The 24,202-nt window shown below is 39.7% G+C and overlaps 2 protein-coding genes across 2 annotated transcripts; both read right to left on the bottom strand.

Annotated features, from left to right (window-relative positions):
• Window positions 1-4,690: 4,690 nt before the first annotated feature.
• APOBEC1 (apolipoprotein B mRNA editing enzyme catalytic subunit 1) lies at window positions 4,691-12,605 on the bottom strand. Its single transcript, XM_079775449.1, has 5 exons — window positions 12,515-12,605; window positions 10,358-10,385; window positions 8,490-8,887; window positions 6,880-6,998; window positions 4,691-6,369 (listed from the first exon to the last, which is right to left on the bottom strand). Exons 1-5 carry the CDS (start codon window positions 12,528-12,530, stop codon window positions 6,241-6,243), a joined length of 690 nt encoding a protein of 229 aa, XP_079631575.1. The 5' UTR covers window positions 12,531-12,605; the 3' UTR covers window positions 4,691-6,240.
• Window positions 12,606-17,458: 4,853 nt separating this feature from the next.
• Window positions 17,459-23,803, bottom strand: GDF3 (growth differentiation factor 3; the record flags this gene model as incomplete). Its single annotated transcript, XM_079775284.1, has 2 exons — window positions 17,459-18,288; window positions 23,536-23,803. The coding sequence occupies 2 exons, from the start codon at window positions 23,801-23,803 to the stop codon at window positions 17,459-17,461; spliced, it is 1,098 nt and encodes a 365-aa protein (XP_079631410.1).
• Between the last annotated feature and the right edge of the window lie 399 nt (window positions 23,804-24,202).

Here is a 24,202-nt window from a genome sequence, read left to right as displayed (position 1 = left end):
CTTCATGTACTCTTTATCGTGGATAAGATCTAAATTCAAAATTGAGCCAAGAGAGATCAAGTATATTCAAATCAGTGAGCTACAGAAGTTTGTGAAGGCCTTCATAAAGACTGGTGAAGTTGAACTAGAGTCTTAAAAACACCACATCAGTACATGATAGAAAGATAAAATTAGAAGGAACCTATGATGATCACCTACTTGGAATACAAATTTACACACTTTTTTGTCTTAAGAAGTTTTCAATGGCTCTTTATGCAATGTGGGATTTTTTTTGGTTGTTGTTTTTGAATCCTCACCTGAGAATATGTTTTTACCGATTTTTAGAAAGGAGTAGAGAGAGAGAGAGAGAGAGAGAGAGAGAGATGTGAGAGAGAAGCATTGCTCAGTTGCCTTCCTTACACGCGCCCCCCCCCCCCCCCCCGAATCGAACCTACAACCTAGGTATGTGCCCTGACCAGGGAAATCAAACCTGCCATCTTTTGGTGTAGGGGACGACACTCCAATCAATGGAACTATCCGGCCAGGGCTAATGCAATGTTTTCACATTGGTTTATACAAAGAGGAGATTTCGTAGTACATACTACAAAGTAAATATGGCAATCATTTATATAGCAATGGAGACATGAGCTCAGAATTCCATCCTGTGTTCCTCATCATTTTAATTTATTCAAGTTACTGTGAATTTTTCTTTGGCAGGGGGCCTGGTGCTTTCATTCAGGCTTCTCCTAACATTGGTTCGTCTCAGTTATAAAACAGTTATTCAAGATGATCCAATGGAGTCTTACATGAAAGACTGTGATTTTCCTTGATAACTTAAGAACCACAGTTTGATAAACACTGTCTTGGCGCTTCAAAGGATGTCAATTCTCAGTAAGTTTAGGATCTCACTGAAGTGAAGTGACTATTTTTAGCTCTAGAAACACAAATAGCATCCTTCTTATTAGATTGTGGACAGGTCACAATTCATCATCCAGGCCTGTAGACTGGTAGACACATCTGTGTTCCCACTGCTCTGAGTTCTGGGACAAGGAGTTTGTTAACTCAAGTTTGTTTGTTCCTCTGTCTCCAACTTTGTCTTTGACTCCCATGGTGCCTATTGACTCTTTAGTGACAATTTCACTAGGCAATAAAGCAAGGCTGTCCAAGCACACAGAAAACTCATTTTAATTTAAAGTGAAAAGTATATCTTTCATGATGAAAGATCAGATGTCTTAAAATATTAGATGAGAAAACAAGTCAGCATTAGGGGATTGATTCCAAGTATAAGGAAAGGATGGTTGTTACATTAAATACTAGAACGAGGGTCCACAGCTTGTTTCCTCCAGAGGATATTTCCAAATTGTAAAATATGGAGGGAAATAGATCTAATAAGTAAAGGAAATTGTAAGAAATGCTCTTTTTTCCCTGCCCAGGTAACTCAGTTGGTTAGAGCGTTGTCCCAATACACCAAGGTTGTGGGTTCAGTCCCCTGTTATGGCACATACAAGAATCATCGGATAAATGCATAAATTTGTGGAATAATAAATTGATGTTTCTCCTTCCCTTTTTCTCTCTCTTTAAATCAATATATAAGTAAATCATTTCTTAAAAATGCTCTTTTTGTTACAAACTAATGCTTTCTTTTGGGCGAGACAGTACAGTGGTGTGACAAGAAGCTTAAACTCTGGATTCAAAATGGTTTAAAACTTGTAGCTATATGGCTTTGCTCAAATCATTTGAACCTTCTGTGCCTCCGTTTTCTCATTTATAAAGTGAGGATAATGACAGTATTCACTTGGTGGAACAGTTAAGATGAAATTAATTCACATATATGAACCACTTCTAACAGAGTACATAATGAGTAATATCATATATGTTTCCTGTTTTTATTCTTTCTCTCCATCCAACCCAGTACATATAAAATTTAATTGTCCCTATTTGTTTACAAGGCTGCTCCTCCCAATTATACTGAACCTTGTAGGTTTCCCAAGCTCCTATGGTATATTTGGAGGAAAAACCACTTAATCTATAACTTTGGAAAGAAAAAAAAGTCAAGACTAGAGACAAAGCTGTGGAATAATGAATAATAATAACTATAATTTATTGAATGCTTAGCATATTCTATCCAAGTTGGTTTAAATACTTTATATGTATTATCTCATTAGATTTTCATAACAACCCTATGCTAAAGTACTTTATTATCCCCATTTTATAGAGGAGGGAACAGAAGCACAAACACATGAAGTAACTCGCCCCAGGTCACAGAGCAGAAAGTAAAGAATTTGTCAGTCTGTTCTCTTCACCATCAGAAATCTTATTATCTTATAATATGCATACAGTATAGGCTGGGCTGGTATTCAAACAGTACAATGGAGTGCAGCCAGACTGGTTACATGATTAGTTGATGCCCTTTTCTGATTTTGTTGGTGCTTGGGTAATAGCAGTTGTTGATGACTATCGCTCCTGGTTACAGGTGGTAGTTAAAGCCATGGAAATGGATGAGATCTCCTGGGGAGTGTGTTTATACAGTATGAAAACACTGGTATTGAAGCACCATGAAAGCAAAGATAGGCTCTGTTTTATCCACTGCTCTATTCCCAGATTGGTTTTATTCAAGCTCTTAAATAAGTAAGTGATTTGAGAGGTGATAATCTTGTAAAACACTGATACTTTAGGAGTAGAAAGAGTAAGAAAAACCTAAGAAGAAAACTGAGAGGAAGGGATCCAGGAGACAATGTGTCATCGATGTCAAAGAGTTCCAAGAATAATGTGGTCAAATACATCAATACTACCAGTAGGTAAAGGAAGATAAAGATTGAAGAGACCCCATTGGTGTCTTTAAAAGTTTTCCAAAGAGCTGAGGAGCAGAAGATAAGGAAATAGAATAATGAGTATACACTCTTATTATAAAAACCTTAGCTGGAAAGAAATGGACACACCAGAGTAAGAGATAATTGGAGAGAAAAGGGAGGGTTACCTTTCTTGTCTGGCATATAGAGTTTCATTAATGACATTTTGAAAGTTCTGATAGATATTTGGAAACTCCACAAAATTATTCTAAAGTTCAAGAAACATGGGAGAACACCAAGAAAATTCTTAAAAAGAAGACCAGTGAAGGGGCTTACCTCTTAGTTCCTTGGCCTCCTCCTTTCTACTTTTCTGTTCTAACTCAGCTACAGACTCTTGGTGATGTTACCATTTAAAGCTATTTTGCTTTCAAAATAATTAACCCATTCTGTTTCTGACTGTAACATACTATTCTTCAAGCTCCATTGTTTGAATATAGCCACTGCACCTGTTTAATGATCTTATCAAGATTTCCAGCTCATTGCCTTTCTGACTTTTCCCAATCCAACAGCCCTCTCCCTTTTTACAATTTTTAAAAAATCCATCTCAGAGGCATACTAATCTGAAGCTTTTCCCCTCCTCTCATTCTTTTTATTGCTTCCCTTACAAAGTCTTAAACCTGGCTAGCCCTAACCATCAGCATTCTCCATGCCTGCACCTTATCATCTCAGTACAACTGAAGAATGACACTCAAGAGGGCAAATTAATGACTATAAATGCATGACCACGATAAATTCATAACCACCATTGCAAATAAGCCCATATAACCATAAACTATAGAGAATCTACTCAATTTCTCTTGTCACCTTACTGTCCCCACATTGAGTGTGAGGAGATGGAGATTGGTGAATATATTTATACTCTGGTAGAGAGAAAAGTCTCAGCATTGTCAAAGACAAAAATAAGACAATTTAGTTACAACTTTGATGTCCTTTATTTGGGGGGAGGGACAATTTATGGATTGGGGAGTACAGTGCCTTACAATCAGTGGAGCACCTTTCCTGAAGGATGTTTTATAGAATATTAGAAGCAGCAACATGAAAACAGGGCACAATTGGCTAAAAGGTCTCGGATTTCCTAGAGAGCTAGCAGGTCCTATTTTCTAGGTATGTGCACAAGCCAACGCTCTAACCACTGAGCAACACAAGCCAAGGCTGGCTCAAATACATTTTTATTTTTTAAGCTTCTTTGTTTGTTTGTTTGTTTGTTTGTTTGTTTGTTTTTCAGAGAGAGTGGAAGGAATGGGGAAAGAAACAGAGAGAGAAACGTCAATGTGAGAGAGACACATCGATTGCAACCAAGGTATGTGCCCTTAACCAGAATTGAACCTGGGACCCTTCAGTCCTCAGGTGACGCTATTCCACTGAGCCAAACCAGCTAGGGTTCAAATACATGATTATAAAAATTCAAAAATATTTTAAAAATCAAAATAAATAAAAATAAAAACTGATGACTACAATAAATAAAATGAAAAATACACAAAAGAAATCAAAGGCAAAAGAACAGATTAGTGACATGGAAGATAAGGTAGTAGAAACTACCCAACTCTCTCTCCCCCTTCTGTGTGCTGGATAAATGAAATGTAGAGAATTCAGTAGAGGACTCCAAGGCTATAGGAAAGATGGAGTCATCAGATGAAAGGAATTGGGGTCCCTCAATGACATTCCCACCCAACTTGCATTAGACTGCAGTGTGAGCAAAATAATAACCTTTGTGTGTGTGTGTGTGTGTGTGTGTGTGTGTGTGTTTAGCTACTCAATTACAATAATATATCATCCTATAAATTCTGAATAATAAATCATCATTTAAATCTTATGGTGTTCTAATTCAGAAACAAATAAAAATAGAAGCTACTTTAGCCTTTGTTTCCCTTTAGCTTCTTCTTAGAAATTGGCTTTATATAATTATTTTTCCTGAAAAACACAGTGGAAGCTCCTACATGTAAAATCCAAGATGGCCTCCAATGATTGCCATCTCCTGGGATCCGAGTCCTTGTGTAGTCCCCTCCCACACGGAATCATGGCTGGATGGAATGTAATCAATAGAATATGGCAGAATAAATAATGTGTAATTCCAAAACCTAGTCATTAAAGACATGGCAAGTTCTACCTTGCTCTCTCTTAGACCATTTGCTCCGTAGGAAACTAGTAGCAAAGTCCTGAAAATATTCAGCAGCCCCATGGAGAGTACTACATGGAAAGACACTGAGACCTCCCCTGACTTGTGCCATCTGAGAAGCACATTATGGAGCATCAGTCAAGCCTTGAGATGACTGCAGCCCTCGCTGATAGTTTGCACACTAAGTTGCTTCTGAATTCCTGACCCAGATAAACTGTGACATAATCAATATTGTTGTTTTCATCCACAAAGTGTTGGGGTGATTTTCGAAACAGTAGTAGATAACACAATCCATGATACTGAGTTGTATGAGTTCATTACATATTTTGGATATTTGCCCTGTTTCAGGTACATGGTTTACAAATATTTTCTCTTGTTTCGTAGGTTGCTTTTTCATTTTGTTGACTGTTTCTTTTTCTGTGCAGAAGCTTTTTCGTTTGCTATAGTCCCACTTGTTTATTTTTGCTTTTGTTGCTTTTACTTTTGGTGTAATATCCATAAAGTTATTGCAAGACTAAGGTCAAGGGAATTTTCCCCATGTTTTCATCTAGGAGTTTTATGGTTTCAAGCCTTACATTTAAGTCTTTAAACCATTTTAAAATAATGTCTGTGAGTGGTGTAATATAGAGGTCCCATTTCATTCTTTTGTATGTGAATATCATTTACTGAAGGAACTACCTTTTCCCTATTGTGTTCCTGATTTCTTTGCCAAATATTAATTAACCACATATATATGTGTCTATTTCTGGGCTCTCTATTCTGTTCCACTTGTCTATGTTTTTATGCCAATACCATACTCTTTTGATTATGATAGCTATGTAATATAGTTTGAAATCAGGACTTGTAATGCCTCCAGCTTTGTTCTTTTTTTTTCAGGACTGCTTTGGCTATTCAGGTCTTTTGTGGTTCCATATGAATTTTAGAATTGTATTTTTTTTCTGTGAAAAATTCCATTGGAATCTTGATAGAGTTGCATTGAACCTATGGATGGTTTTTGGTAGTATGGACCTTTTTATAATATTAGTTATTTGAATCCATGAACATGGGGTACCCCTTCCATTTATTTGTGTCTTCTTCAATTTCTTTGATATCTTATAGTTTTCAGTCCTTACCTCCTTAGTTAAATTTATTCCTATGTATTTTTATGCTATTGTAAATGGGATAGTCCTTTATTTTTTAGATAATTTATAGTTACAGAAACTAAAAATTTCTAGATTCTAACTAATGACACTCAATCATTAGTGAATCATCATTGCCTGCAAAGAATCATTCTATTCCTCTTCAAGTCACAGGAAGTTATATCCACGCTGTAGCTAAAAGGATATGGTGTGGAATCTTTTGGTAATGGCAAATTTGAAGATTAAGCCTGTACCATGTAAGCTGTTTCTGACATCTTCTTGAAATCATTAAACAGGGAGGAAGACTCTGAAATATATAAAATATAAAATAAAATGGTAAGCTAATATTTTTCTTAATTCTATAATTACCACAAACATTTTATAGCACCAGTTAATAGACCATTGAACTATTCTCAAGAGAATACAAATGGAACACATTTCTTCAATAGAATGACACACACCAATATGGTAAAGGAGAATATCTGCAATTCTGTAAAGCCAGTATGTGTTGTAGTAATAATAATATCTAATTAATAGGGAGTCCACATATATCTTAGACCAGTTTATCCATGTCCCTTTCCTACTTATTTTCCACAAAGATATCATCTTACATTTTCTTAAAATAGTTCAAGTAGTTAATAACTAATATAAATGACAAATGATGAGGAGAGTACATGTCAAAATTATTCAGAAAGAAGTTTGAAGAAGGATGCTTTTTTTTTTTTTTTTTTGCATAAGAATCTTTTTCTCTTACTACACTTGATCTTAGCCAAAAGGCTGAGAAGCGATAGAATCTTTGTCTCTTAAAATAACTTACTAAAATTATGCAGTGGAGTTCCAGTGCATATAGCTTCATCCACAGAGGGGGATATATTGGGCAGTGAGTGTCTTTCCCAGGTGGGTAGTTGACAAAATTCCTCCAGCAGTAATCATACTCTAAGGAAACAAATCATTCAACAAATACAAAAAAAGTTACTTAAAGAAATCTGAGCCAAAACCAGTTTGGCTCAGTGGATAGAGCGTCCACCTGCAGACTCAACGGTCCCAGGTTCGATTCCGGTCAAGGGCATGTACCTTCGTTGCGGGCACATCACCAGTGGGGGGTGTGCAAGAGGCAGCTGATCGATGTTTCTCTCTCATCGATGTTTCTAACTCTCTATCCCTCTCTCTTCCTCTCTGTAAAAAATCAATAAAATATATTAAAAAAAAAAAAAGAAAGCTGAACTTACTAGTAAATACAGGGTGTCCCCCCAAAATGTATACACACTTTCAATAATTATTAATTCCAATGGGTTAAATCTGAAAAGAAAGAAACATCAACTGAGCAGCTGTTAAGTGTGTATACATTTGGGGGGGGGGGGGGTCACTATATATCCTATATAATAAAAGGCTAATATGCAAATAGACCGAATGGTGGAACAACCAGAACAACTGAACAACCAGTCACTATGACATGCGCTGACCACTAGGGGGATGTGCACGGAACATGGTGGGTGTTAGACGTGGCAGTATGGTGGAGCAGGTGAGTGGGGGCACCAGACCAAGGCGGGGCGCCGTTGGCTGTCATCAGGGCAAGCCTCTGGTGGTTACTGAAAATTCTTTGCTCCCATGTGCCTCGGTCCTCCCCGGCACTTGCACCTGCTGTCAGCACCAGAGCTGCTGCTCACACCCGCTCCTGGTGGCCAGCACCAGTCCCAATCACTTGGCGCCATCAGCAGGTGCGAGCGGGGCAGGCACTATCAGTGCATAGGAGCGGGGACAGCAGGACCGGGGCTGCCGGCAGACAGGACACCGGGGGCTGTGGTGGCAGGAGCTGGGTGGGGGTGCAGAGGATGGGCCGAGACCCGCTCCTGTGCCTACTGCAGCCTTGTGGCCCACAGTTCCTTTCAAGGTGCACGAATTCGTGCACTGGGCCCCTAGTATATATATATATATATATAACATAAAAAAGCCCTCTGGCCTATTTACTACTTCAGATGGACTAGACCAGGCGTCCTCAAACTATGGCTCGCGGGCCACATGCGGGTGTTATTGCCATTTTGTTTTTTTACTTCAAAATAAGATATGTGCAGTGTGCATAAGAATTTGTTCATAGTTTTTTTTAAACTATAGTCCTGCCCTCCAACGGTCTGAGGGACAGTGAACTAGCCCCCTGTTTAAAAAGTTTGAGGACCCCTGGACTAGACTATCCCTGAATCCCCAAAAAGAACAAAGCAGTTCATTCAAAGATGGCTGAGAGGCCAAACGGCAAAGTAGAAAACAGAATCATATTTTTTTGATACTTTCCCTGCGATCAATTGCAAACCTAGTGTTCTCTATATTATTTTGAACTTTTACTTCTGAGACTTCTACTCTGGGATAATCAATCTCCTGGCCACCAACACAGTCTCTTATAAACACTTACGGTTCTTGGTTTATTGTTTTTACCTGGGGTCGTCATGATCTGGATAGTCACACCACTCTTAATGAGGTCCCTGAGTCCTTGTCGGTTTTGTTCATCCATGTGGTGATAAAGCCGTGCTACATAAATAACTAAAGTCACACCAGGTTGTTGACGCAAAAATTCTGTAATAGCCTTGGAGCATTCCCAACAGGGACTCCAGGATAAGAACCAGATGATGGAGCAGCTGGTGGATGAGCAAAATTGTCTTTCTGAAGTAATTTTTTCTATAAAATTGACTTCAACATGCTTGGTGGTGTTTTTGCCTGAGTGTCGCCAGATCTTGGGACACGTGCCCCACTTGATTTCATACAGCAGACAGGCCTCTTTACGGAGTTCTCTGGGGTCAAAGATTGCTTCAAATTCCCAGGGTTCGATTCTTCTCCTAAAATATTGTCATGAAATTTTTAGAGGAAATTTAAAAATCCTTTAATACTCCCTTTTTCTATAAGGCAAATCTAAAACATGAATCTCAGGACACTTTTTTTTTCTCTATGTCTAAAAGTTATTTGGGGAGGTCTGCTTGAATTATCAGAGTTTCTGTCACAACACAGTAAAGATATTGTTTCCCAACTCATGTTATTTGGTTACCACTCTCTTTATACCATTGCTTATTAGTCTTGAACTTGGGTATAAATGTGTCCTTTTTCTCCTTATATTCTAATCTTTCTGTCTCACTCTTAGAGGTGCCATGTTCCAATTGTTAATATTTACTATTCCTCAATGAACTCCAACTAGATTTTCTCAGGTGTAGAATCCTCAAATCAATAAAATTCTAATTGCCAAGCCTAAGAAGAGAGTAATTTAGCCTCAGGATTCCTCCACGTTAAATTCTATATACTAATTCCTCATAAGAAAGAAATTCAGCCCTAACTGGTTTGGCTTAGTGGATAGAGCGTCGGCCTGTGGACTAAAGGGTCCCAGGTTTGATTCCGGTCAAGGGCATGTACCTTGGTTGCAGGCACATCCCCAGTGCAGGGTGTGCAAGAGGCAGCTGATCGATGTTTCTCTCTCATCGATGTTTCTTAGCTCTCTATCCCTCTCCCTTCACTCTGTAAAAAATCAATAAAATATATATATTTAAAAAAAAAGAAAGAAATTCAACTTGTTGTCAATGGCACCTCCGTGTGTCAAAGCTGTGACTTAGGAAACTCAGGATTGTGCTGAGGACCCTTCTTTCCAATAAGATTGTTACACTCTAATATTTCTCATTCACCCCCAAAGTATCACATTCATTTATTACATAAATAAGTCCTTCCACCATCATAAGATAATATATTCCTTGACCAAAAGTCCCCTGTTATAATGATATGTCTGGGAAATGGGCATAGAATATAAAACAGGAATGTAAATGAAAGTGACAAATCAGTTCCTTGGACCTTTCACTAATGACTATAAAAACATGTGATCTAAAGAGAAAAGAGCATTGGTAAGGCAATAACAGAACAAAGCTGGAAGGTCATTTATTTCAACAGAAGCCAAAAGACAAGAACAAAGACAAAGAAAGCAATAATCATAGAGAATAAAGTTGGAAAAAGGGGAAAAAAGAATGGGAACATGGTAAAAGAGGAAAGGAACAATAAGGTTAACTATAGTCCTCCAGCTCTCAAATACCCACTTATTCTTGGTTGAATTAAATGCACAATATGACAGTATTATTCTTTTTAAAATTTTTAATTAACTTTTAGAGAGAGAGAGGAAGAAAGAGAGAGAGATTTGTTGTTCCACTTATTTATGCATTAATTGACTGATCCTTATATGTGCCCTGACTGGGTAGCAAACCCATAACCTTGGCATATTGGGGCGATGCTCTAACTAACAGCTACTGGGCCAGGGCTGACAGTATTATTCTTACCTCAAGGTGGGATCACCAGCTGAATAACCTGTTGACCAAGAGATGAGTATGTCAAGTAACATACAAATTGAGTTTTACTTCTAAAATATATTTTTATTCATTTCAGAGAGGAAGGGAAAGGGAGAGAGATAGAAACATCAATGATATAGAAGCATCGAACAGACTGTCCAACCTATGAGGCAAAGCAGGGGGAGAGGGGGTAAGAGATCAACCAAATGCATGCATATGAGCATAACCAATGGGCACAGACAGTAGGGTGGTTAGGGCATGTGCTGGGAGATGGGAGCGGCTGGGGGAGGTCAATGGGGAGAAAATGAGACTTATGTAATACTTTAAACAATAAAGAATTTAAATGTAAAAAAACAAAACAAAAAAAAAAAACGAAACATCAATGATGAGAGAGAATCATTGATCAGCTGCCTCCTGCAAGCCCCACACTGGGGATCAAGCCCGCAACCCAGGCATGTGCACCAGCCAGGATACGAATCGTGAACTCCCAGTTCACAGGCCAGTGTTCAATCACTGAGCCATAATGGCTGGGCTTTAACTGCACTTTAAAATGACAAAATTTTAGACGTAAGGACAGATAAATAGTTATCAAGGATTAGGAACAGGGGTGAAGCAGGAAGGAGAAAGGTTTGGCTATAAAAGGGCAATAAAACAGATCTGTACTGTTGGAGCTGTTTAAATCTGACTGTGGTGGTAGATACACAAACCTATACAGGTGACAAAATTGCATAAAGCTAAACACACACATAAATGAGTACAAGTGAAACTGAGGGAATCTGACTAAAATTGATGGATTGTGTCAATGTTAATATCCTGGTTGTGATATTATTCTATAGTTTTGCAAAATGTAACTATTGGTAGAAACTAAGCAAAATGTACAGGGAGTCTGTATTATTTTGCAAAGCTTTATGTTTTAAATTATGATTATCTCAATTAAAATTGTAACTGACAGAAAGAGTGATTGGTAGTGTGTAGAGAAGCTGGAATACCATTGGCTTAATGTACATATATATATATTTAAAGCACAACTCAAGAGAAAGGAGAAAAGACATCTGTATAAGTGATGAGTTTTAAAAAAAAAGGCAGCATTGTCAAAGGGCACGTAGAAAAATATTATTGAACTAATGAAAGAGAACCAGATTTCTATTGGAGCCCAGTGTTTACAGAGGCATTGACAGCAAAATCCTGCTGCATAGAAGATCTCAGGGTGGCAAAATTCTCCCAAGACTGATATCTGTATTATTTCCAATCACATCATGCCCACACTCTTGCAATAGTCTTCTAACGGGTCTCCTTGTTTCCAGTCTTTTCTGCTTCCAGTCCAGAAGGCATCAAATGCCAGGTACAAGTGTTTAAACCATTATTTCAATCATGTCTATGCTATTCACAAGTTCTCCGGAGATTTTCTTTTACCAAAAAGATCAACCTCAATTTCTTTAGCCCGGCATTCAAAGCCCTCTATAATAGCACTTCAAATTTGCCCTCTAATTTCACTATAGATTATTTCCACAAACTCTTCTCTAGCCTCACCAGTGCACTCAGGATATTACAAACATAATCTTTGTAAATTCCCTCAAAGTCTTTATGTCAACCAACCTGGAAATGCCTTCTCTTTGCCAACCTACATTCTACCTCTTTAGAATCCAAACTCAAATTCCACCTCATCTGAAAATTATTTCCTTCTACAGCCTGAAGTGTTCTACCTCTCCCATGAATTTTTCTAAAGTTAACTAACTAAACCTTAAATAATTAGCATGCCCTTGTGGTATCCTTCTGATGTTGTCTTAAATTATTATTTAACAGTTGTATATTTCCCTTAATTTGTTATTGTAGTGAAACAAGCATTGATTTAGTGTCATTTGTTTAAAATTATTTATGGATGTCAATAGTTAGTATTAATAATTATAACAAATCTTACTTAACCAAGCACAGCCAATCACCATTCAGCAGATTAATCTCCTTTAAAAAAGAATGTCTACAGAGAGGCAGACATTTTCAAATAAAGTGAAATTATATATTTTTAAGTAGCATTAATATAGTAATAAATAGGAAAGTTGGAAAATGCCCAAGGACACAAGCAAGACACACACACACAGAGTTTCTACCCTTTTCAAGGGTAGAAGCTTACAGGACCCCAATCCATTTTACCTTTGTCAGAAGCCATGGCACTGTGTGCCACTGATTTTCTCCTCTGGAGCTATATATTGTGCTGATTGCTCCTGTCAACAACATGCCTTAACATTGTTTCTTGAGGAGTGACTGCTGTCACCTGACTGAGCAGAGAATGACTCATTCCTGAGTCTCAGGCACTTACTGGGAGTCTAGACTATACAAACAGGTAGCAGATTAAGAGAGAATTTGGTGTGAGGTTAGCATCAATGGGTTGACTAGAAAGCTTTTGGTGCAAATGATTAATGCTGTAGAGTAAATCCCTGAGGATATCTGAATTACAAAGTTCTTCCCTAATATTATTTGAATTTTTTAAACTTCCCCTTCCCTTTAAATTAAGGTTAAGGCAAAACTGACATACCATTCTTTCTGGGAGAGAACAGAGAAAGAACAACTAGAAGAGAGAATTTATTTATAACTTCCTCTTACTTTGCTCTTTGCCCCAAATCTTGTTGGAAAGGGGAGGGGCACTGATAGATGCAAAATCAGAAGGACTTTGACTTCTGACTCAGGTAATTAGGTGACAAGTCTTCAGTGATCTCTCTTCCTTCTTGAAACCAGGGCTAAATGTAAGGCCAAGTCCACTTATGTTTTTTCATCCTCCTCTAAAAAGTGAATAATATACATATTCCCTATTGCCATTGTCCCCTGTTGTCCAAAACCTGGGTCAAGCTCTCTGAGTTTTAGCACACACTCCCAGAATTGGGGTCGCTCTTGAGACCTAAATCTCCCTCTAGGATCTCAAATCTAGAGCCCCTGAACTTTGAATCTCAAATCCTATGGGCACAACACCCGAGCCCTAAGTATAAGACTTCCCTTAGCTATGAAAGTCAAGCTGGAGCTTCCACAAGATGAAGCAGTTGTTTCAAGGGGCAGGTGAGAGTTGAAGAAGGAGCAGAAGTGCCACATCATAAATGAAGTCCTTTAGAAGCCAAGGATTTCATGATAGGTAAAATAACGACCCCCACCCCCTCCACACACAGACACACAGATGTTCACCTCATAATCCCTGAAACCTATAAGTATAAAGGCAAAAGTAATTTTGAAGAGGTGATTAGAATAAGGATCTTGAGGTAGGGAGATAATCTGGGATTGTCTGGGTAGTCCCAGTCTAATCACACGGGCCCTTAAAAAGAAGGAGGCAAAAGAGCCAATCAGAGAAGGACATGTGAAGATGGAAGCGGAGATGTGAATGATGTAAGTATTGGCTGGAAGGGGACCATGATTCAAGGAACAAGGGCAGCATCTAGAAGCTGGAAAACGTGAGAAAATGGGTTGTTCCCTAGAGCCTTGTGAAGCAATGCTGCCCTGATGACATCTTGAATTTAGTCCAGTGAGACCCTGGTTTGTACTTCTGAGCACCAGAGTTGTAAGATAAGTTATGTTGTTTTACACCAAGTTCATGGAAATTTGTTACAGCGGCTATAGGAAACTAATACGGTAAAACACACTCACAGGGGGCACATAGGCAATAGTTAAGACGGTATATAATTTAAATTTGTTTCTACTAGAATTCTATTGAATGTTTGATCCATCTTCTGTTTTGTTTTAGAAAACTCAGAACTGCTGGGCCAGCGTGGCTCAGTGATTGAGCATTGACCTCTGAATCAGGAGGTCACAGTTTGATTCCCCATCAGGGCATGCCTAGATTTCAGGTTCAACCCCTAGTAGGGAGCATGCAGGAAGCAGCCAATCAATGATTCTCTTATCATTGATGTTTTTATATCTCTTTCTTCCTCTCATTTCTTCTCTGAAATCAAAATATAAAATCTATACTAATAATAGAGGAATTTGCAAATTGTCTGGGACACCATCACAGTAAAGTAACGACTGAACAGCGGGCTGTGTGGGGCGACCAGGCCAGGAGGGGGGTTAGTGAGGGACAACCAAACGACTGAACAGCAGGCTGCGTGGGGCAACCAAGCCAGCAGGGGGGAGCAGTTGGGGGCGACCAGGCCAGCAAGGGGGGGGGCAATTAGGGGCAATCAGGCAGGCAGGTAGGTGAGCAGTTAGGAGCCAGCAGTCCTGGATTGTGAGAGGGATGTCTGACTGCTGGTTTAGGCCTGATCCCCGGGATTGGGCCTAAACCAGCAGTCGGACATCCCCCAAGGGGTCCCAGATTAGAGAGGGTGCAGCCTGGGCTGAGGGGACTCTCTCCCCCCTCCCCCTTGGCCCCGCATGAATTTCGTATATATATATATATATATATATATATATATATATATATATATATATATATACACACACTAGGGCCCGGTGTATATATATATACACACTAGGGCCCGGTGCACTCTAATCTGTGTAACCTCTTCATTCTCCTTACAAATTACCTATATACACTGCTGCCCTACACTGAAGTCCTACCTAGACAAGTAAATTGTTAAGAGTTTTGTGTCCATTTTATGGAATGATTCTAGCAGTTTGCATGTCCTCAGTGTCCAGCATAATGAATAAATCAATTGTATAATATGCTTGCAGTGGATTACTATTCAGCATTAAAAAAATCAAAAATATCCATACATGTATCAACCTGTAATAATCTCTGAAATAATAAACTGAGAGAAAAACAATGAAAAATAAACCCCAATATTGTTTCTATAAAGTTTACATATTTGTGAAGCAATGCTTTATACAGTTAATGGATCCAAGCATATGTAGTAAAATTATAAAGAAATGAATGGGAAAGATAAACACCAAATTCAGGATGGTGATTTTACTAGAAGGATGAGAAAAGCGACTGGGAGGGTTATGAAGGCATCTTCACATATATTTGCAATAGTTAAATTTAATAATCTATATTTAAAAAATTAATGTTAGAGAGACAGAAAGGGAGCGACATGAGAAACATTGACGGGGAGCGGTCCCTTCCCCATGGGAAGATGAGGGTCCAGTCTGTAGAGCCAGCTCGCCTGGCTCTGTCCCGGTCTCCTGCCTCCAGCACCTGACACTTTCCCGAGACCCCAGGCCTCTGGCTTCTGCCTTTCAGCCTCAGCTCCTAGTAAGTACCTTCTGTGTCTCCCTGGCACACCGGGCCCTGAGGACCCAGCCCTGGGGTGAGAGACAGGCCCTCCTGGTGAACCTGGGGTGGCTGGCCCTGGCTAGGAATGGCTGGGACTTCAGCAGGCTTTTTTCTCTGGGGGCCCCTGTGGCCCCTTGAACCTCTAAAGTCCTGTCTGGGGTGCTGCCCGCCCGCCTGTCTCTCTCAGGGAGCCGCAGCCCTTCATTGGGCCGGGGATATGGATGGACTGTCTGCGCTGACTCAGGCAGCCCAGCTGGGTGCCACCCCTCCTGCTCCACCCAGCCCCTGGTCTCCACCCTGACGGAGCTTTGCATGTTCCACTAACCGGGGCAGGTGGCAGGTGGAGTCACCAGGCTTCCAGGTACCTCTGGACAGAACACTAACCTGACCATGGGCGGGCTTGTAGCTCCCACCCCAATAAAAGCAATTCCATCCAAAAAAACAAACAGAAAAAAGAAACATTGACCGGTTGCCTCCGTTATGTGTCCAGGCTGGGGATCAAACCTGCAACCTAGCTATGTGCCTTCACCGGAAATTCAAGCCGTAACCTTTTGGTGTACAAGCGACACTCCAACCAATGGAGCCACCTGACCAAGGCATAATTTACATTTTTTAAAACCCAAAAATAAAAACAAAAGATCAGACTAAAAGGAGTAGCAATAATCCAGGGGGAATGGTGAGATTGATTTAAGGTAGTGACAAACTTTTCCACTTTAGTTCTCCTAACAAGAGAGGTAACCTCTTACTTCCTGATATGACCCAAAGTATCCTACTATGTGTAAAGTTCTATATTTGAAGTCCATGTGAATTTTGCATTTTACCCCCTAATATATGAATGTTTGTTTTAATATCAATATATTTTATACTAATTATAGAAGAATCGAGTTACACTTTTAACTGAAAATTTTCAAAGATATGAACAATGATACCACTATTCCACCATGAAAATTGCAAACACAACGTCCAATGATAAACATTTTCTTAAGTAAAATAGGTATCTAAATAATTTATATCTATTGCAGCCATTAAATTAACTGTAGATATTTGTGATTTTTTAAAAATTCCTATAGCCCTGGTTGAGTTGATTATAGCATTATCCTGATATGCCAAGGTTGCTGGTTCAATATCTAGTCAGGGCACATACAGGAGCAACCAATGAATGCATAAATAAGTGGAACAACAAATCTCTCTCTCTCTCTCTCTCTCTCTCTCTCTCTCTCTCTCTCTCTCTCCCACTCTCTCTCTCTTCCTTCCTCTGTATCTCTCTGAAAACAATATCAATTTAAAAATTCCTATGGTGCTTGTTTCAGCAGCACCTATACTAAAATTGGAACAATACAGAAAAGATTTGCATGGCCCCTGAGCAAGGATGACACACAAATTCGTGAAGCGTTCCATATTTTTAAATAAAAATAAAAAAATTCCTATGCCCTACCCAGTTTGACTCAGTGGATAGAGCATTGGCACGAAGACTGAAGGGTCCCGGTTTGATTCCAGTCAAGGGTATGTACCTCAGTTCAGGCTCAATCCCTGGCCCTGGTTGCAGCACATGTGGGAGGCAACCAATCAATGTGTCTCTCTCACATTGGATGTTTCTCTCTCTGTGTCTCTTCCCCTCCCTCCCACTCTCTCTAAAAAAATAAGTAAATGGAAAAATATCCTTGAGTGATAATTAACAAAAAATATTTTTTAATTCCTATACTCATTAAGGCTGTGTGTGTGTGTGTGTGTGTGTGTGTGTGTGTGTGCGTGTAATTTGGGACATCATCAATCATGATGGATTTTCCAGGAAGACAAATTATAAACATATTGATATTTCATATCCAACAGCGCATAAACCAGATAGGTGGTTTTATTAAAAGCTTTACCCTAAGAATACTCCTTCGATTCCTATTTCTGACAGCCTACCCACAGCCACATTCATCAACTACCATGTCTTCATAATGCCGTAGAATGACATTGTCATCATTGTCCTGGTAAAGCATGGAAATGGGAGACAGCTTGGTGGGAATACAGACAGCCTGGGGAATCGCCGGGTCAACCGCATGCATCAGTGCTTGCATGAATGCGTAATTGGAGCCATTGAGGGAAGTGGTCAATGAGAAAGGACAATCTCCGTGGCAGTAATTTGCCATGAACCCCTTGGGGGCAATGATCCACTTGTGCCAACCCAGGTCCCGGAAGTTGATGAATAGCTGGTGACGATGGCAGAGGTTCTTGCAAGAAACTTTAGGGGCAGGGATGGCTGCCCTCCTTTTTCGGGAAGAATAGTGGCACTGCTTAGGGTTGAGGGTCACAACTAGCAGGGAAGCATGAAGAGAACATCTCAGTCTGGCACAGGTGTCCTCAAGCTGAAAATTCACCCCAGAGTCTCTCTGTCCTTTGACCAGTATCTCTAGGAACAAGCCTAAGTTCTTCTGAGGGTTATTACGCCAATCCTTAGCCACATCCAACAGGTTGAAGTGAAGGACACCTTGAGGCCATGGTACTGACTGCAATACAAACATTTTACCTGGCTTAGGAGTGGACCGGTCCCATACATGAGGCTCCTGGACCAGGGACAGAACCAACTCCAAATCTGGCCCCAGGTTATAGTAAGTGTTGGGCCCCAAGTCCAGGCCCAGCTGGGCCATCGTTAACCGCTCCTTGTCTTTAATGGCAGATAGGTTGAAGTAGAGGTGCTTCTGTAGGCAAGAGGAGGCTTGGGCAAGGTTCTTGGAGTAAAGAAAGAAACCTAGATAAGAACAGAGAGATGTGAGGGTCACCATAATATGTTTTACTTTATATCCGCCTGATATAAATGTTAAATGTTATATGTATATCACATATACAAAGTAAAGGCAGGAAATAATCAGTTGTATTCAAAAGGAGGATTTATTTATTTCACTCATTTTTTAATATTTTTTTAAACTATAGTTGACTTACAATATTATATTAGTCTCAGGTGCACAACATAGCAATTAGACATTTGTATACCTATGAAATACTAGATGTATGAAGATTCATGCAAGAATGTGCCTTCCTTCCCCTGGCTGCTGGCACTGCCTTCACTCCGGCCACTCAGCGCCTGTGTATGCAAATTAACCTGCCTTCCTTTTTTGGTCAATTTGCATACTCAATCCTGATTGGCTGGTGGGCATTGTGAAGGTATGGTCAATTTGCATCTTACTCTTTTATTAGTGTAGATTATTGACTATATTCCTTATGCTGGACATTACAATCCCATGACTAATTTTATAACTGGCAGTCTGTACTTCTTTTTTAAAATATTTTTTTATTGCTTTCAGAGAGAGAAAGGGAGAGGGAGAGAGAGAAATATCAATGATGAGAGAGAATCATTGTTCAGCTGCCTCCTGCGCACCCCCTACTGGGGATCGAGCCTGAAACCCAGCCATGTGCTCTCACCAGGAATCCAACCATGACCTCCTGGTTCATAGGTTGATGCTCAACCACTAAGCCACACTGGCCAAGCATTTTATACTTTTTAATCCCCTTAAAAATATGGTACACTTTGTAAATTTGCATGTCATTCTTGCACAGGGGCTATGCTAATCTTCTCTGTATCATTTCTTTTAAAAAAATATTTTATTGATTTCAGAGAGGAAGGGAGAGGGAGAGAGAGATAAAAACATCAATGATGAGAGAGAATCATTGATCAGCTACCTTTTGCACGTCCCACACTGGGCACCCAGTCATGTGCCCTGACTGGGAATTGAACCGTGACCTCCTGGTTCATAGGTTGACTCTCAACCACTGAGCAACACTGGCCGGGCTTCTCTGTATCATTTTAATTTTGAGTATATGTGCTAATAAAGCAAGCACAAGGCTAGAGGTTCTGTATGTTTTGAAGTTGTATATGTATTATCCCTATTTTTTAAACTTGATTTGAGAAAGAGAGAAGCAGCAATTTCTTGTTCCACTTATTTATGCATTCTTTGGTCAACTCTTGTATGTGCCCTGACCAGGAATTGAACCTCCAACCTTGGCATATCGAGACAATGCCCTAACCAACTGAGCTACCCAGCCAGAGCTATTTTCCTTATTTTCAAAGCTAACTTATCTGCCTGAATTTCAAATCTTACCTATTCCTCAAGGAAAAGGCCCAGTAGAGTATACTTTTACTTTTTTCTTTTTTACTTTTTTGCATCTTCAATTTCTATCTCCTCCCCCCGCTTCCACCCCCCCAAAAAAACTTCTTTGGCCTAATGCCATCATTTTTTCTGGTTGGGTGGCTCCACCTTAAGTAAGGTTTATCTAAGGTCCTTCAGTTTTTGTGAGAAAATTACAACAGAAACCCAAACATTCTAACCATCCCACCACAATGCCTCTTCACTCTCCAGTCTCATTTTAAAAATAAAATTAGCCCTGGTTGGTGTTGCTCTATGGTTAGAGCATTGGCCCATGACAGAAGGGTCCGGGTTTGATTCCTGGTCAAGCGCACATACCTGGGTTACAGACTTGATCCCCCGCTCAAGTGGGGTGCATGCAGAAGGCAACCAATTGATGTATCTCTCTCACATCAATGTTTCCCTCTCACTCTCCCTCTCTCTAAAAATCAGTGGGGGAAAAATATCCTTGGCCCTAGCTGGTGTGGCTCAGTGGATAGAGTGTTGGCCTGTGAATTGAAGGGTCCCAGGTTCTATTCCAGTCAAGGGCCCATGCCCAGGTTGAGGGCTTGATCCCTGTGGGGGGCCTGCAGGAGGCAGCTGATCAATGGTTCTCTCTCATCATTGATGTTTCTATCCCTCTCTCCCTCTCCCTTCCTCTCTGAAATCAATAAAAAAATATATTTTTAAAAATATCCTTGGCTGAGAATTAACAAATATTTTTTAAAAATTAAAAAATAGCCCTAGCCAGTTTGGCTCAGTGGATAGAGCATCAGCCTGCAGACCAAAGAGTCTCAGGTTCGATTCTGGTCAAGGGCACATGCCTGGGTTTCGGCTCGATCCAATGTGCAGGAGGCAGCCAGTCAATGATTCCTTCTCATCATTGATGCTTCTATCTCTCTCTTCCTCTTCCTTCCTCTCTGAAATCAACAAAAATATATTTAATTTTTTAAAATAAATAAAATGCATTTAACATTACCCACTTTTCTCTTCAAGCCCAATATATCATCTCTCCCTTTCTTTTCATTGACCATCTTTTTAAAAGATCAGTCTACATTTGCTATCTCTATTTATTACTTATAGCCTTCTGTTATTTTCCTACTCTTTTACCCCTACTACTCCACTGAAACACCTTTCTTAAAGGTTGGTAACTGTCAGATGCAGGGGTGTAGTCACAGTACTTATCCTTCTCAACCTCTCTAAACAGTTGATCTCCCTTATTTTTGGCTCTAATTCTAATATATTGCCCTCTTTTTTTTATTCATATCACTAAATCACATTCCTTAGGCATGAGAAGACAAAACAAGACAAAAGCCAGAATGGACAGATTTGAAAAACGACTATATGCATGCAGGAGGCAGCCAACCAATCTCTCTCTCTCTCTCTCCCCCTCCCCATTCCTTTCTCTGAAGTCAATAATTAATTAATTAATTAAAAAAATAAAAAGGCATCATTCCACCTTATTAAAAAATTAAAACAATGACAATGTGTTTTGCTCCCAGGTTAACAAAAATTAAAAGCTAAAAGTGTATCTAGTGGGCTTCCAATGTAGCACAGATAAGTACATTGTCATATGTTACTAGAATGAAATACTAAACAGCAATGAGAATGAACTACAAATAAATGCAGCATGGACAAATCTCATAAATATAATGTTGAGTGAAAGAAGCCAGACACAAAAAAGGGTACATTCCACATTTACATTTATATGAAGTTCAAAAACAGACAAAACTAAAACGTAATTAATGTTAGATATCAGAATAGAAGTTACCCTTGTGGAGGAGTAGTGATTAACCAGAAGGGAGCATGAAGGATCCTCTGGGGTGCTGGTCATATTCTGTTTCTTGATCTGGGTGGGTTTTCTGTGAAAAGTCATTGAGCTGTTCTCTATGATATAAGCACTTTCCTGAATGTATGTTACACTTCAACAAGTTCCTACTTTTATTTATTTTTAGTGTGTGTGTGTGTGTGTGTAAGAGAAACATCGATTGGTTGCCTCCTGCATGCCCCTACTGGGGATTGAGCCCCAACCCGGGCTTGTGACCTGACTGGGAATCAAACAGGCATCCTTTCCATGCACAGGACAACACCCAACCAACTGAGACATACTGGCCAGGGCAATACGTTCCTATTTTTAAAAGGATTGCTGTCAATTGTGGGGATGTGAGGGGGTGGGGGCAGGCTAGAAAGGGTCAAAGGGGGGGAGGGGGACATATGTAATACTTTCAACAATAGAAGTATTTAGGTTTTTATAAATAATAAATTAATAAAAATATTTTAAAATGTAAAAATAATTGTGGGGAAGTGAGAATTCTCTTACACTCGTGGTGGGGTATAAATTTTGGAGGACATTTGCTATATACTATAAGTATAAATGTGCCTGCTCTTACATGCAACAATCCCCTTCTAAGAATTTATCCTAAGGAAATAATAGAAAAAGTGTACATACACTAAAGCTATATTATTTATTACATGTCCTTGCCCATCAACAGGGCATCAGTTACATAAATTATAGCATATCTATATACAATGGAATATCATGCAACCATTAAAATGAAAATAAGTTGACAATTTGTTTTGACTTATGTGAGATGTTCCTAATACAAAGGAATGTACAGTATGACCCCATTTTTTTTAGATTACAAGTTTCCATTATATGTATGCAAAAAAGAAAAGTCTGGAAGAATATACAACTGCTGGTTTTCTCTAGGGGAAGAGTTAGGGAGAGATGATAGTGAGATTATGTCGTCCCTCCTCCCCTCTCCCCCCTGCCCCACACCATTATTTGATAGGATTTATTATCACAAAAATAAAAGTTTAATTTCCATTGGGGAAGGAAGTAACCGCAGCTATTTTCTACTCCAAGAAAAAAACGCTTCAAACTAGCTCCTCTTACCTCTTAGCCCTCCAGAAATTTTCCCTGAACCCACACCCCAAGCCCCTAAGCCTCTAATGCAATACTTGGTACAAATGTACTTATGGGAGTCATTTATCTGCCTCCCTTCTATAAGCTAATAGAGCAAATTTTATCTTTAATCTCTGTAGTATCGTGGCCATACACTGTTCCCGGTACCCAGTATCAAACACATGCTTCGTGGACAAATAAATATTCAAATCTCTAGTTGCGGTAAAACTAACCATTAGGCCTCTCACGGCCTCCTTTGAACCACTTGGGAGGCCATATAGAAATGCAGATTACAACAGTTATTTCTGACTTTGAATAAGAATTGGGTGGAAGAGTGAAGGGCAAGAACTGGGCAAGATAATAAACTTTTAACAGTTGATCTGGGTCATTTTGATGGTTGGTTAGTTTGGCAAATTATTAAATGGCACTTAATCAGATTCTTATATAGAGTATGACAATGGCATATGCTATTGCTCTGTACTCATAAGCCAAAAATAGCCTTTTCCACCCAACAAAAGTAGTGGGAGGTAGGAGAAGAGAAGCTAGGCCCATGGGCAAACTGAGCTCAAAATTTTAGTCCCCTGCTTTGCCATACCAAAGACACCAAGATGTCTAAATTGTGGGCTAAATAAAGAGTGGAAGACTGAGTCCTAATTGCACCCTCACCCCTCCCACCTAAACTGCAGCACAAAGCTGTTGATTCAGAAAAACAAAAGTTATTTTAAATCCTGACTTTCCTTACACATTAGCTGTATGATCTTGAATAGGTTACAGGTTCTACTGTCTGAGCCTACCTTTCAGGATTGTTGTTGGGATTAAATGAGATAAAATCCATAAAATACCAGCACATGACCTTCTATGAACCCCTCAGTAGCTGTTACATCTTCTTTCCTTTCTTCACGCGCCCCCACCGCCCCCCCCCCAAAAAAAAGCCAGATTTTTCCTCTAGGAAACACTCCAATATCCTTACCTTGATCTGGGAGAAGTCGAAGTATGTTCCCCTGGACTCCCAGCTCCTTTACGTAGCATAGATCTGGTGAGATCCCAATGGTGGCTGCTGTCTCTTGATCGTGGAAAATTTTCTTCAAGATGTAAGGCACAGGTTGGAATTTCTGAGGTGAAGGCACCTTGTCTAGACCCAGAAATTGGAGGAAGGCATGTTCTTGAAATTGGAATGTCTGGCCCAAGGCCAGAGTGAAGGAGAGGCTGAGAGCCAAGACTGGCAGGGAAGGAAGCATGGCCTCTGAGCTGAGACAAAGCTGGCTAGTGAGGCTGAAGGGAGCTCTAGCTCCCGACTTCCCAGCAATTCAGGTGCTGCTAATTTATCTGATGTGAGATAATCAAGTGTGAATTGCTCTCTTCCCAGCTCCTCCGAGGCAATTGGATGTAAAAAGACACAATTTTTTTGTTCCTCTTCCCTAGCTCCACTGTTCCAGAAAATAAGTACGCAAAGCAAAGATTACCAGTGTGTGGGCCTAACTCTACAACAATCTGAGGTTTGTCAGCAGTAGACGGAGTGGAATGGAGACGCGCGTTTATTCGTTTCCCAGGCATTTATTCAGCATCTATTATGTGCAAGCGCTGAGACAGGTGCTAGAAACATAGTAATAAGTAATTCAAATTCTTGTCATTCATAG

Source organism: Cnephaeus nilssonii (assembly GCF_951640355.1).
Source record: "Cnephaeus nilssonii genome assembly, chromosome: 6".
NCBI lineage: Eukaryota > Metazoa > Chordata > Mammalia > Chiroptera > Vespertilionidae > Cnephaeus > Cnephaeus nilssonii.
Note: the sequence above shows the minus strand (reverse complement) of the source record. Positions and strands in the feature narration are given on the sequence as shown.

Coding starts and splice junctions, on each gene's coding strand:
- APOBEC1 (XM_079775449.1), bottom strand. Junction 6,999..8,489: donor CCAGATCATGACGACCCCAG/GTAAAAACAATA, acceptor TTGTTTCCTTAG/AGTATGATTACTGCTGGAGG. Junction 6,370..6,879: donor AACTCCACTGCATAATTTTA/GTAAGTTATTTT, acceptor TATATATTTCAG/AGTCTTCCTCCCTGTTTAAT.